Genomic DNA, 15,630 nt, shown 5'->3' on the forward strand with positions numbered 1-15,630 from the left:
TACAGTGTTATTTCTCATCGTGGAATTTGGCTAAGAAGAGGTTCTGGTATCTGAAACCGAATGATAAGAAAACAAAAATACAAAGATTTATTATTTCTAGCCTTTTACCTCTCGTGAGAGGGGAACATTTCTGGAGTGACTGGTCCTTGAATAAAGCAAGCAGGGCCCACAGCCTCTCTTTAGAGAAGGCCCCTTGCTGTGCTGTGAGATCACACGTCTCTGAATTCTGCTTTTGTGGAGCACTGAAGTTACCTGCTGACCCTCCATTCTCCCCAAATCTTTTCTATTATTACATTATAGTTTTTTTCTGTATTTCCTTCATACTCTAGTGTACAAAGAAAGTTCCCAGTAGCCCCTTTTCATTTCTGACAGAAACTTCAGATTCATGCTTGGCCTTGCTAGGATCTCCTGCCTTTTGTTGATGTGCCATTCCCACAGTAAGTGAAGAAAGCAAGAAGTAAGTCACACTCCTGAGTTCCCTCGTTATTTAGTAAACATTTTTCTGCTTTTTTTTTTTTTTTGCACATAACCATGTGCATTCAGTTCTGAGTTTAGCTTGAGACTTGTGTGTTTGTTATCTTTGGGACAGAGCTATTACTGCAAGCGGTGCACTTAAGCACACCATTCCATCAAGAGCTATGGACTATCAATTCTTGTAAGCCCTATTTTGTCTAGGAAAGATTTGAAAACAAGAATTAGAGATATACAGGAACCATAAATGCAGGTAAATGGAAAATCACAGGATTTTCTTTAATGCCTTACCCAATGTTCTTTATCCAACATATTGTCAAGTCACTGATAAATGTCAAACATACAATAATAAAAACTACCTGTAGTGGGTAGTGTGAGCCCAGTCTTGTCCTTGACAGTAATTAAGAAAGGGAAAAAGCAACCCTAAATTAATCAAATAGGTAAGTGACAATGCTGTTGCCTCAGGTGTATCAGTCTGTCAGAGACCCACGTACTCCAGAAATCCGGCGTTAAGGAAGTGCTTCCCAAACTACAAAATCTTTGCCAGGAAAGGAAGAGCTTGAGAAGCAGTGTCCACACGGACAGATCTCTAAGCACTGAGGATTTGAAAGATTATCACCAGCAGCCTGCTATGTGCAGAAGTTGCAACCGCAAATGCTCTTAGCATTACCGGCTGATTTCAGTCCTGTACCTAGACAGATACCATGAGCCTCGCGAGCACTTGGCCTTAAGTGTTTCCAGTCTAGAAGTCAAATCTGTGGATCTGTGTTGTTAACTTAATCTTACCTTCTGGAGGCAACAAAACTCCTCCAAACTCTAAAATATCCCATTGAGGACCAATCCCAGTGAAATCCCGAAGGATCTAGTAACCGTGTCACTAGCAGGAGGCACAAAGTTAAATAAGTTAAACGAAAGTCTGCTTTTTTTTTTTCTTCCCCCCCCTAGAGACCGGAATAAATAGAAGCAAATAAAGTGCTTTGAAGCTGACCCTGAAAGTGCTGACTCAGTACAATTTGTGTTTCAGTAGCTGAAATTTGCCTCCACGCAGTTCACTGCCCCGCTGCAGTACGCACGGAACATGTACACCACACACACCTGCTCGCTCCTTCTAGCATCCCCTGCGAGGGGTTGTGCTTTAAACAGAGAAGACAGACAATGCTCAAGGGAAGAAATGTTCCATTTTACAGATGGGGAACTGTGATTCAGACTGAAGAATTTATAAGTAACTTTCTGAACACCCAGGTATTTGCATACTTGTTCAGAACATCTGTGACTTTTAGGTTTATGAAGCTTTTCAGGACTTTGTATGTCATACAGCACTATTCTCCCACAGTATCTCTTCTCTTTGATTCTTCACCTCCCTCAAGAAAGTATTTCAAGACAGACCTTTGAACATGCAGGGGATGCTTTGTGATCATGTATGGGCCCTGTTACAGACTGAAGCTGCCAAACAGGATGGATCATTTCATGGTGTACTAAGAAGTCTTATCCTGCGGTTGCTTGCGTAGATGATATTCATATGATGTTCTGTGAAATTCTTACCACATAGCTTATCGTCCCTCCTCAGCAGACTTCTCATCTGCCTGAATGGCTGGTTTTTGCTTCATTATCTGTGAGCATTTCTTACAGGATGGAGTAAGAGAGTAAAACCCTAGAAGTTATCGGTAATCCAAATTACACTGAGTTTAGGGTCCTACTTTTTCTTACTAATTGCTCACGAGAGCGGCAACTAGCAACTATTCTCAGGATATTAGTATTAGTCTAATCTGGGATAACAGATTTCTCTTTATTCTTCATACTCCTTTTCGCTTGAAAACTGCCTGTCAGGAGGCCCTATTGCATTCCTAGTGCAAATGGAACATGAGAAGCGCCCTCTCCTGTGCAAAGCTTTGCTGTGCAGGGAACAAGGGGAAGTGCAGCAGGATGCAAAACACCCCAAAAGAGAGCAGAAGAGATGGAGAGGACTGGTAGGTGTGATATCCTCATCTCTAGACACCAGTCACCGAGAACATGCTGGGAGATCCAGCTTTGGGGATGCTGACACCAGAATGCTTCCCCTGCACACCAAAGATGTTCAAAAAGTGATTACAGCTCTTTGATGCAATCCCCCACTCTTATTTGTTCCGTGACTTTGGACTGGCTTGAAAACAAGACAGATATTCCAACCTAGGAGGCAACACACAAAGGAAAACTAAGATTCTTTGAAAGCTTGGTTCTGAGTTGTGTTTCATCACTCAGTACCAAACAGAAATTCAGCATTGAGTTGTACATGACAGCAGGGACTGAATCAGAGCAGCTACAGGATCACCAGCTGCAGATGAAACTTTGTCATGCTCTGAGAGTCTGAGTTTATTCATATCTGGGTTTGCATGTTTTGTAGAGGAAGTTTAACTGTCCTCTTGAGGCAAAAATTGCTACTGAGCATACTGATTGCTTCTTAGACAGGAGTGGAGATTTCAGAGTCTTACCGCAAGCAAAGACTTAAAAGTGCAGTATTTGCAATTAGTTTAAAATTGATGAATAAAGAAAAATATATACTATCTGCAAAAACTAGTTTGGCCAGCTCTAGTTGATAGTCAGAAATTATTCACTTTACGCTTCACAGTCATACTTAAAATAATCAGCAATCCACTTATCTCCCAGGTACTCTAAGAATGGCTGAGACACATGTAAAAATAATCTTTTATTTATTATCTCTGATGAAAGTGACAGGACTCGAGGGAATGACATGGAGCTGGGATAGGGGAGGGTCAGGCTGGGTGTCAGGAGAGGGTTCTGCACCCAGAGGTGGTCGGGCACTGGGACAGGCTCCCCAGAGCAGTGGTCACAGCACTGAGCCTGACAGAGCTCAAGAAGCGTTTGGACACCGCTCTCAGACGTGGTTATTTTTTGGGTGGTGCTGTGTGGAGCCAGGAGTTGGACTCGATGATCCTCATGGGTCTCTTCCAACCCAGGACGTTCTGTGATTCTGTGATTCTACGGTTCTAAGTAGCCTAGTCTTTAAATCAAATTATGGAAATCTTACCTGAGTAAATGGTGAATACAAAATAGAGTGGAATTTGTACTCTGTCCCCTGTTATGCTTGTAAGCAACTTACTGCTTTGAGGTTTCTGTGGAAACCTGGCCATCTAAAGATCAAGTTAGGAAGCACAGCCTAGGGTTGGTTCTGTACTATCTCCAAGTCATCTTATAGCTTAAAATGAGTTGAGAAAGCTGGCAGGTTACCAGGGGCAGATCCAAAGAGCTGGGTTGAGAACCGCAGATAAGATGTAGTAGGTGAATTGTTCCTCACAGACTGAAGCGGTCCCTACAGGCTCACTGGCGTTTTCCTTCCAGGGGGGAATGATGGAAAGATCCACACAATCAATCAACCTTTCAGAGCCGTTCTGATCCTAATAGTGTCCTTGGCTGGGTCTCTAGCCAGTGTCTCAGTGTTGAGGTTCTTCATTTGCCTTATGATACTGTGCCTCAGATACTGTGTGACAAAACACTGAGATCACACGCTTCAGCTTATCACATGGGAACAGTCAGTACCTGATGGGATATTTTAATAACATGGAAATAGCATTTCTTGGTGTCTTCACTCAGCCATAAAACTGTTTTTCTACTTGTAACTCCTAAAGAAGTTAGGATTTTGCAGTTTTCCCATATGGATACGTTGCTTGGTACCTGGCTCCTGTAATCCCTTCAGCATTCTGTCACAGGATAATTTAGGTTGGAAAGGACCACTGGAGATCGTGTAGGTCATCTCCGAAGTTAGATCAGGTTGCAGAGGGGTTTATTTCAGAGTGTGTCTGGACACAGATGCTCCAAGGATTTTCATTAAGAGAAGATGCACAATGATAAAGTAATTTGGAACGGCAAGTAAATTAGGCAAGGGAAAAGAATTACTGTTGTTGCATCGGACCCTGATAATTCCTGTCCCCTGCTTCTGTGGCCCCGGACTCCGACATTGTTTGCTCTAAATACACTCACTTTTTATCAGAGAAAAAACATCAAAGAGAGATTTCTAAATTCATCAGGGTGAATATGTAATTTGCATCCATTTCAGTCAGCTCAGAAGTCTGTCTCTTTGGTTTCTTCCAAATTCACTGCTGTTATTCGTCAAAGTTTTACGTTCAGACTACGAAAGTCCTGAGGTTGGTGCAGTTTGCATACGCATCTTCAGAGATTAACCAACACCACTGGGGCTGTTACGAGCAACGCCTGCTACTGATTTTTTTTTTTAGTAATGGAAAGTCTGATTTTCAGCAAAGTTGTGGGTATTCAGCACTTCACGAATCTCTCCTTTAAACCTTAGAGAGTTTGATCTCTAGGAAGCACATGGAAATAGAAAAACACTATTTGTTAATTAACATCACAACAGAATTTCACATTTTTCCTAGAAACAATACTCTAGTCTATTCAGTACCATGTGAACAATTTTTGAGGACACAAACATTTCATAGGAAGATGCCAGAGGAGTCGTTAAATAATACAAAAATTAAATACATCATAAATACAATAACTTGAGGATATGCCGTTTTGGCACAACGCTTCTTTCAAAAAGTGTGTAAGAATCAAGCATAAAGTACAGAAATATCTACGACAATTTTAAAACATTAACAAATATTTACATTAACCTTGGCTAATATTAGTTTGGTTCAGAAATGTGGACATTAATGGCATTTTAAAAATATTACTGAAATACAACATTGCAGATAAAGCAGAATGACACCATGGAACACTTTAGAAACTTGTACTCAAATAAACATGCAATTGGTTCATGATCTTTTCCTGTTTTATTTTGATCACATAAAAATACAAAGAAAGTGTTCAGTTAAATCTTGCCAGGTGGCAGGTTTATATGCTTCTTACTTTGTAATTTCTGTCTTGAGGGCACAGGATACTGCCATCAGTAATTTATTCACAACAAAAGCAGAGGCAGTAACAACGAAATCTGTCCAGCATTGTCTCATTATGCACCACCAGCATGTCCAAGGCAGTCCCTCTCTATGTGCAAAAGGGACTACGTTCTCCATGCTGCCACCCTTCGTTTTTCTGTAAGGCTCTTACCTCTTGTACAGACTCCTACACACTAAGAAAAACAACAGATCGATACCGGGAGGGAAATGTTATCTTAGTCAGAAATGAAACACAACTTCAACAAATGTTCAGAGATGGCATAAAAACAGTCCCCAATTCCACTTGGAAATGTATACATTTTCAATATACCTCAGCGCATTCCAGAATTTATTGCAAAACAAGTAAAATCTACTAATGCTAAAATATTAAGCATTAGAAATGTACATTTTTAAGAATATCAGGACAGTGCCGTTTCTCAAGTAATACTGTAGAAGTACTGTTGCTATGTGTTTTCAGGACACTATTTTGCCCTCTATTATATTCAGAATGTGCAAGCTAGGTAAAGCTGCATACTTTTGCATTAGGAACATTTTCAAGGCTCTTTTTGAAAGACTTCCTCATTTTTAATATTTTCCACTGGTTAACCGCAAACGTTAACAACGGTGCATGTGTATGAGAATCTGAACATGTACCTTCTCGAGAACTAGTAATTTCAACCAGAAGAATGGGCCTTACATTGTTTTCCTAGGTGCAGTGTTTCTTTTTTGTCCAACTCAGAAGATAAAACCGTCTCTCAGTTTGTGAAAGGAGAAGAGCAGTTCCAAAAAAATAAGCTTTTAAGACTTCAGTTTGAGTCAAAGTAAATTTCATAGTTTATTCCACACATCCTTCACCAAGCAAGGTTTGCGTTGATGATACTGGTGGGCAAACTTTATCGTAGGAGAGAAACATAAATAAGAAGCATCATTCCTGTAGAGTCCTCTTGGAGTTGCTGGCTCATGTACTGTAAAAAAACCCTTCCTTCAGAGGTCAGCATTTAAATACTTGTGTGCCACAGCATACAGTCTGCAGCTCAAGTTTAGAACTTCTTATTTGCTGTCAGCAGCTAGTTGCAGCAGCAAACTGCTAGCTACCACCTTCTGGGTCTTTGCTGGTGTGACAGGTCTTTTCAACGTGGGATGAATTTGCTATTTCTTTGTTTTCTTCTCTTTGTACTCCTTCCTGCAATTCTTTTGATGTTTTCAGTCTGGCGCTCTCAGTCTTATGACTAACAGATGAGTTGAACCTGGATGAGTTCGACCTCCATCTTCTCAGACTCCTTAAAACGTCTTTTCTGACGTTTTCACTAACCAGCACATAAATAATTGGATCGGCAACACTGTTTGCAGTGGATAAACACAGAAACACTGTAAAAACTGGGTATATGTCTTTTTCAAATGGACATGAGCAATCTGTATGAAGCAGAAAGTATACAGACCTTATTAAGAGTACCACATGGTAGGGAGAAAAGCAGATCAGGAAAATGACAATAATGGCAATTGCCAGATACTTTACTTTGGCTTTCTGGTGACAAGTCAAGCTGGTACTTGTTTTTGTACTTTGGAAAATTTTGTAGTTTGTGAAAATGAGGATCATGAAAGGTATGGCGAATCCAAATAGGAATCTGGCAAAGCCGAAAGAAGCCAGTGTTTTGTCAAGGGGTAAAGTCTCAAAGCAGGTATCATTATGTATACTCTTCATGTTAAATACTGGACTGTGGATTATTGTAACCGCAGCAACGAGAAAGCATACTATTATGATGGCCTTTTTCCGTTCTCTTCTTCCCCTTGATTCCAGAGCATACACCAATGCCACATAGCGATCCACAGAAATACAGCACAAAAGCAGAATGCTGATGTATATGTTGCAGAAAAAAATGAATCCTGTTATTTTGCAAATCTGTTCACCCATGTACCATTTGTGCTCATTTTGCACATAGATAATCCAGAGAGGCAAGGTACTTAAATACATCAGCTCGCACAAAGATAAACTGAAAATGTAGATGGCAACTACTTTATTCCTTTGGATTTGCATAAATGTAAGCAGGGAAGTTATGCAATTTGCTGGAAGGCCGACTGCAAAAACAAAGCTGTAAACAGCAATGAGAAGTGTCTTGCTGTCTTTGTAGGAAATGTCTGTGCAAATGGTGGCATTATCCTTTACAGTTGTGAGACAGTCTGTAGAATTTGCCATGATTTCTCTCCAGCTGTTTTTTTCCTGAGAATCAGAAAAGGCAAAATGGAAAGTTAACATTTGTATCACTTAGAAATGTGTCAGTAAAAGTTATAGTTCCATAGGTGCAAAGGCATCGCAGGGGAACAAATGGGATGCTTGTCTTGGGGAACCATCTAGGACAGGTGAGCTTTCCAAGACCTGCTGCTCTCCTGTAGCATCCCCTGGAAGCCAGGTTTGATTTAGTTCCAGGAAAAAGTGCCTTTCCTCAGAAGGAATTTCTTGACTATAGCATGCCTAGTCACTAAAACAGGGACTGGGGACTGACCTTAAACTAGGGTGCCTCATAAATAAGACATAAGAATTGAGCTGCTGATCAAATACTAAAGTCACTTTGCAGAGGAAATTAACAGCATTAAGGGCATAAAGCTCCAATTTATTTATTTTTTTTTTTCAAACTCAATAACAAAAATTGCAAACTGCTGAGATTTCAGAAGGAGGCTGGTAGCAGAAGCTATCATTTCTGGTCAAATGGGACAACCATCTCAATTGGGTGGGGGCAGTTATTGTATCAGAGACTACCCAGCATACATGAAACTAGAATCCAGATACTGGTGTGTACTTCCACACTGTAATAAAGCACAGTGCTTCCAATCTAGATAATTTACACCTCCCTCCTCTTAATGAATAGCTGTAGCTGAGGAACATAAACTTGTAGTGCTATATAACGTTCACCATAGCAAGTCAGCAAAGCTGCCTACCACATCTGTTTGATACCTCTGGGAAACAACAGGAAATATGTAGTGAAAGGAAGTAAACAAGACTGAAGAGAAGAATATGTATGCTTTTAAGAAATGGTGGTGAAGAAAATTAATGCTCCTTAAAAAGGAGTGGTTACAAAATCTCCACCTTTCCAAGGCAACCATACACAAGAGCAGACTTGGTATTTGGTTAGTGTTATGTAGTGCTAGTAGCAGCATTTCTGGCAAAGCCACATGACTTCCACAAGGAAATTTCCTGCCAAGTGAAGAGAGGAACATGGAGGTGAAAGTGCTGTAATGGTGTTGTATTCTCTTAAAACTTGTACTTACCTGCATTTATGAGCTGAAGTTGCCCGTGGTGCAAGATACTTAATAAGAAGAGATCTTGTCTGGCCTAATCTTTTGGGCACTCAGGTGGATACCTGCTCCAGGGAACAGTCAGCTAACTGCCAAGGGGAGATGTGTTGGTAGAGGTTGAGTCCCTTCACACAGAGGTGGGGTATGAGCCTTCGTCCTCACTGTGCACGAGCAATTTCTTTAGCCCTGTGTTCATACAGGGGAGAAGGTAGCTTGTGTTTATTTTTTGTTGGTTTGGGCCAATCTCAAGCAGACCTAGGGGGAAGCAGTCTGCTCCCAGGGCCGTGAGGACTTGCATTGTCTCCTACATCTCTGGGAGGGTGGGCAAGCTGGTGGGGCCATTCCTTCCCCTTCTTGGTGCTGCATAAGTTGCTTCTCCTGAATGCCTAACAGAGCACCTATCATTCAAGATAGCCTGAGGGACATTCAGTCCCCTGACTTAGTTTAGTTACTGCATGATAAGGATGGTATGAGGAAATGGACACAGGCTGCCTTAGGCTGCAAAATCCTCACAGCAGTGATGTGCTAGCCACAGCCATAAAGACCAAGTTCTCCTGGCCCATGCCAAAATGTGCTCATGTGCAGCAAGTACACACTGTCAGAGCCCCAATAAGAGCAGCTTCTGATTGAAGATGCATTTCCAGTCTTGGTAAGCAAGCAGGTGGGGCAGAGGCAGCAGTACCTGCCATCCCCAGCACTGGTGGCACAGAAAGCTGTTCCTCAGGGTGACACTTGGAATGGGGACTCTGTAGACACAGGAACTGAGAAAGTGCTGCTGGTGTGGAAGAAGTACACTGGAGGGTGTGACCTGCTCAGTGTCTACCTTCCACTTCCCTCTGCGGCAAACCATGCTCCGCTTGCATGCGGAAACCTTTAGAGGTTAGCAGGCAGTGGTAGCTGCGTTAGTCAGGCCAAAGCACCTTGATCCAGCCAAGTGCCAGAGGGACACATCCCTCATCTCTCCTAATCTGAGAGCTGGACCGTCTGGTGTCCAATGGATATGTTCAGGTCCTCTCTGTGAGGATCTGAAGCTTCCTTTAGTTTCAAATGTCCCAGCTTCAGGATGACTGAAGAAGAGGATCCTCACTACTGTGTGGGGGGAAGACGGCACAGGACTCAGCAGGGCTGTTGCAATGTTTTCGAATTTGCTTCCTTTTTTTTTTTTTTTTTTTTTTTTTGCTAGCAGTGAAAGTGTACTCATAGCTGGTATTAATTTAGAAATGTGATAGTTGTGATAAGGAGTGACATTCATTTTTTTTCTGCCTCTGGGCACCTGCCACCCTGGGTCAATGAGATGAGGCCTTCTGCAGGCTACCAACCAAACAGTTGTCGAGGGGGGATAAAATCAGTGTTTGTCTTCTGGGTCAGCAGAGGTTCTGTGCCAGACCTCACCCTTTCATGGCATAGGAGAGCTTGACCTCTCCTTGCGGCTGAGCGATGCGAGACCACCGGGAGCCTGCGTAACACAAAGGTGTATTGGAGACGGAGCCGTGAAGCACAGCAGGTGAATGAAACTGATAGGTGATGGAGGCAGCGACAGCCGAGGTGGGGACGTGGCACAGTCGCATGCTGTCTCAGCCGTGAGCAACGGTGCCGTAGCGCACAAAACCTCTCCGAGTGGTTGAAGGTGCACTCTCCTCCCCTCCCCCAGGGCTTCATGCGCTTCTTGGCCCTGTTTGTTTGAGAATTCTTCTTTCTGCACTGCCTACGCCTGTTGTTCGCCACTCGTTGTGCGAAGGCATGCTTCCCCCTGAGGTACCTGCCTCACCAGCAAGCAGCCAGTTATGGTGCAGAGCAGGAAGGAAGTGGTAGAAGACATTCTGTAGACACATGGTTCCCAATGTTTCTTTCGCTTGCCACCTTCCTTTGCCTCCTCTCTTCCCCCTCTGCTCCTCAGTTTCTCCAGGCCCAGCTCTTCAGGGCTCTTGGGCCTCTGGCCTCCTCCCGTGTCCCCCGCGATGTCTGTGCACGTGTGCAGGACAAGAAAGGAGGGGACGGAGCAGCGCAGGCCTGTTAGCAGGGCTCTGCTGTGCATAGCCACTGCTCCCAGCCTGCTGCTTCCTCTCTGCACCGCACTCTTCCTCAGGAAGGGCGCAGGGAGAGGCATGGAGCCCGTCCGGGTACCTCTTCTCTGCATCAGCCAAGTGATGAGGGAGAGGCAAGGCCCTGCCTTCAGGCCATGTCTCCTTCCTGTGTCTGGCACCTGTGAGAGCCTCAGGAAGGAGACGCGTGTGACTTTTTAATCTGCCTTCACCAGGCATTTTTTTTTTTTTTCTTTCTTTCTTTTTCTTTTTCTTGGCTGTTGGTGCAGTGCCTCAACCACAGAGCTGATGCTGGGCTCAGGAGACCCTCTGCCAGCCAGCTGCTAGCCACAAAGTCTCAACTGACAAAGAGCAGTCATAGGCATGAATTTACACTCAGGAAGAAAAAACATGTGCCTGGTGCCTTTTGCGAAGGTCTGGCCTGGCAGCTCAGGAGCCTGGATCCTTCCCAGCAGTAATGCTCCCGATCACAGCCCGATTCCAGGAAGGAGGAGGGGAGGGCATCCATTTGCTCCCCTCGCCCCCTGCCTTTCTCCTGGCTCTGGGCCCTATCCAGAGCAGTCTTCTGGCCCTGAGCTTGACAACTCTCTGCTCAGCTCACCAGGACTGGAGACGGTTTTTCCCCTCAAACTGAAGATCAGAAAGCAGCACTCAACAGGCAATTCATGAAAATTCTCCTTGTAATACTGACTCACTGGAGCTGAATGCACATTTTTATGCAGGCCGTTAGAGTCTGCTGTTCTCATACTCTGCTCATCCCAGAAGTCCTGTCTTCTGTGGTGGCTGGGCTGAGATAGCTGAATCCCCACATCTCCTTAATGCAGCATTCATGACCCTACTACTTTCTCTAAAGAAGCAGCTGGTTACCTGTGGGCACCTCACTGGGGGCAGCAGGCTAATCTGTTGAGGAGAGCCTGTCCAAAGTAGCTGTCCTCTCCTTTCTGTGACAGCTCTGTTTTTGCTAGGACTTACCAGCTACTGTTAGGTGTTAACATCGGATGCTGGTTGTGTTTTGCTTCAACAGCTCAACATATACTTAGCAGCATGCGGGAGCTTCTTGTTCTGTGAGGCTCACCGAGTAAGACTCAAACCTCAGTCAGCACATGCATGTTTATCACCTATAAAATATCTCATCTTCCTGGTTTGTTGACAGAACAGAGACAACACCTCTGTTAAGCACCTGAGCACAAATCATGGGAAGATGGGATAATCTACTACAGAAGGTTTGCTGTGAGCCTGCTCTGTATTTACCCTCTTCCTTGGACATCTGCTCTTGGCCTGGGTTATACTTGCAATACTGGGGAAGGTAGATCTCTGGTAGGGTTTCTAATCTCACTGTGTTATGTTCCCACTTGTTAGACAAATAGGTAATTACATTTCTTGCTCCTAAAATGGAGTGTCTACCTCTAATGTATTGAGATCTTACACAGAGAAAATCCTAGAAGAGGTCAGGGCACATTGAGGTGCTCAAGTGAAAAGGGACGTGGATGAAAGAGGCAAGTTGGATGTGAAATCCCACTTTCCTGATGTGTGGTAAGAAAGCAGCAGCAATGTCTTGCTGCCAGCCTACCAAATGGGTCCATAAAACCTTCTTGACATTGCCTGCCCTTTCCTCCCTCTGTCCTTGATCCACTGCACTTTGTGTTGCTTGTGGCTGTCGGCCAAGGTTTACTGGGAGGAATTGAAAGGAGGAGTTCTTGGGCTTTGCTACACAGTGACAGATCTGAGTTCAAACACAAGACTGATGTCTGATATAGGAATCAGATGTCGCATCTTGTGGCTAGAGGCCAAAGCACGATGCTGTTTTGCAAGAGAGCCTGCATGGTGGTCATCTGTCCTCTTGATTGACCGGAATGAGAGCCTTGAACTATCCTGCAGAGATGCCCCACGCAGTTCGTGGGAGGTGAGACCATGAACCTGGGATGCTGCGAGGATGTGGTTTCACATCACAGCCACATCAGAATAACAGCCTAGCTGGGACTGATCTTTTCTCTGCATTCTCCCTGACCAGTACATAGCCTGACCCTGCAATGAACTTATACAGAGTGGTAAGCTAGCAGAAAATGCCTCCCCTTTTCTATCTGGGTCAGTTGTCCACCGGTTTGCCTTTCTGAATTGGCCCTCCAGGGTCACAGCAGCAGCTGGGTAGGCACAAGGGGATTAGCAGTAGCATGTGGCCAGGAGCAGAGCAGCCAGAAGCAGATGGAAGGAGAGGCTGTATTGAAAGCAGCTTAGCCTGAATGTGAACTGCACCCTCCACCAACCTCCAGAGGTGCTGCTGTTCTCTGCTGTCTATTTAGGGGCCTTAGCAACAAAACTACCCCACCAGGTACCTTTGTGGATGCTGCAAGTCCTAAGTAAAGCCCCTTGGGTAAGCAGTGCTTGTGGTCATTTGAGCCGCATGGCAGATGGACAGCCACTCCAACCACATCACTCTCTTTTTTTTCCTTTTTTTTTTTTTTTTGGATATCTTTGAAAACTTAACTGCTAAGTCCTGAAGAACACGTGAGCTTTTGTGAGCCTGTTGACTTAGAGCTTATTGTTTCAGATTTAAAGATCCTCACTGGAGCCTGGTCCTGCATGAAGCAGAAAAGGGTCCTGAGAAGTGTGGAGACTTGACGAACTTCACTGAGTGCTGTTGCTGCGTATCCAGGCCAGTTGCATTAATATCTGATCTTCCCTGAAGAGTCTGAAGTGCTTTTGCTAACACTGAGGTGTTAGCAAAGAGGGAAGTGAAAATGAGGGGGAAAGCAAAAGGCTTTATTTTGCCATTGTCTGTTGTTACTAGCTACTCATGTATAACTTTTGATTTCCAACAGAGAAGTTGGAGTTATAAAATAACCATTATTAGGAAAGGTGAAAAAGCAAATTTCAGATACAGTTCAGGGGAGGTAGAAAAAAACACAATAGTTGAACAAAGCACTGGTTGAAAGCCTTTGGACTAATTCACCTGAGATACAGAAGGGCAGAAGAGAAAAAAGACACAGTGAAAGCCATAACATGAATACATGAATACAAGGATATCAGCAGAGCACATTATTTATATATTTTTCATTTCCAAATCATTTTCCAATCATCCTTCTATGCCAAGAAATATTGGTACGGATGAGAATTTTGAGGGGCTTATTTGGATATTAATAATAATAATAAAATAAAACTATCCTTGTAAGGGTTAAGATAAAAACAAACCAGCCCTTCACACCTCCCTTCCTGCCCCCAGTATTTGTGAAGGATATCAGCCTTCATGTTTTAAAGTGTAAATCAGCCTTTAATGAAACAGGACCTGAGTTTGTCTTTGTTTTGTGTGCTTTCCTTAGTAGCACGTGGTACCATAACTATTTGACACAGTATTACAAAGATAATGTTGGTCTGACCGCTCAAATCTAGTATCGTGAGTCATCAGTTCCTAAATATGGCAGACGTACCACCTACAATACTCATCACCAGCCACATCACTCCCATTCTGAATCTGGGCTCCTCTTTCTCACGCAGAAACTATGTTACCTGTCTCTTGAGTTTCCAGCCACTAGCTTTCGTGTCTGTTAACTTTAATAGAAAGTAAGAAATTGCTGTGGATTGGTTGCTCTGCTGTTCTTGAAAGTAAACAATGTTTTTGCTATTTCTGTGGATAAAAAAAGATTATGACCTATTAGCCCACCAAGTCAGTGAACTGCTTTATTATTATTATTATTCCCTTCATTAGTAATAAAGAGACTAGTACATAAAGTCATTTCTTTCAGGCAATCTCAGCAGGTAAAGGAAAGGCAGCAGTGGCTCCTTATTTAAGGAAATAAGTGGCACTTATTTACCTAGCAGACTGACCATTTTTAATGACATACACAAGACAGTAGGATTTGAAACCATATAGTTTCAAAGTCCTGTAGAGAGAGAGAGAGAAAGTCAAAAAAAAACGGTGCTTCAAAGCTAGAGGACTATATGAGGAATCCAGCCGGAGCGCAGCTCCATCTTACAATGGCTGCCTCCATCCTAGCTTAATGAAGGGGAAAGCATTCACGGGATTTGAATGCAGAGATAAATGAAAACTGTATGAGGCATCTTTAATACCAACTCATGAAAAACAAAACCAAACAAAAGCCTTCCATGTGATTCCTGAGATATGAAACTGGCAATTTTGTCCATTTGTTAGATTTCTATTTGAGTTTTGCCTTCTTTTGAACACTCTGGCTGTTGTGGCCATAGAGAAGACTCTTAGGAAACAAGAAATATCTCTAAGCATCCTTCTGCTGAACCAAGGCAAGGCATAGGCTTTGTTTTGATGATCAAGTGTAGTCACCTGAAGTTTAGGCAGTCTTTTTGCAAGAAGTAAGCACTCCTACATCAGTGGTTACAACACTCTCCAACTGTGAGACACCAGACAGAGAGCATTGTGGTGAAAGCAGATAGTCTCTCTGTTGACTACTGCTGGTTAAAACAGCTATAGAGCATTTGCAGACCACTGCCAGGAACCACAAATAGCTGCTGTGAGGAAGCATCTGAACCTTGGGATCAGTTATACAGTCTCAATAAATAACTTTATACTGCATATATAAGTGGTCATTAAATATATATATATTATTTTTTTAAAGGAACATATTTGTCAGAAGAGAGAAGATATCCATCATCTGCCATTCAAGAGGAGCAACCATTTCCGATGAGAAGAAAGTGAAGAAGGCGTTTGATTTATTTCGTGATACACTGTTCATACATGTGAACTCTTAGTAACCAGAGGTTTTAAATACGTGTGTGTGGTCATTTGCCTAGATCCACACATTCACTTCCTTAAACATACTATTGTGCTAAAATAAGCAGCTGTGGGGACAATGAGGTGAACTGTCACGTAATTCAGGGTTGATGAATGACGTGGCTCAAAACTGCAATCCTTCCATAAAACGGGCATCGTATGTTCCTGTTACACTGGCTGGGGAGGGACTGTAGATGAAAAA

The 15,630-nt window shown here is 43.2% G+C and overlaps 1 protein-coding gene across 3 annotated transcripts in view; it reads right to left on the bottom strand.

Annotated features, from left to right (window-relative positions):
- Positions 1-799: 799 nt before the first annotated feature.
- GPR132 (G protein-coupled receptor 132) overlaps positions 800-15,630 on the bottom strand; it is an 88,371-nt gene continuing 73,540 nt past the window's right edge. For all 3 annotated transcript variants that reach the window (XM_083838008.1, XM_083838007.1, XM_083838006.1), the window contains one exon: positions 800-7,572. In XM_083838008.1, coding sequence (XP_083694134.1) covers positions 6,442-7,548 — 1,107 coding nt within the window. In that variant the 5' untranslated portion in view covers positions 7,549-7,572 and the 3' untranslated portion in view covers positions 800-6,441. The remainder of the gene's footprint in view (positions 7,573-15,630) is intronic.

This window comes from Anser anser (genome assembly GCF_964211835.1).
Source record: "Anser anser genome assembly, chromosome: 5".
In the NCBI taxonomy this organism is placed as follows: Eukaryota; Metazoa; Chordata; class Aves; order Anseriformes; family Anatidae; genus Anser; species Anser anser.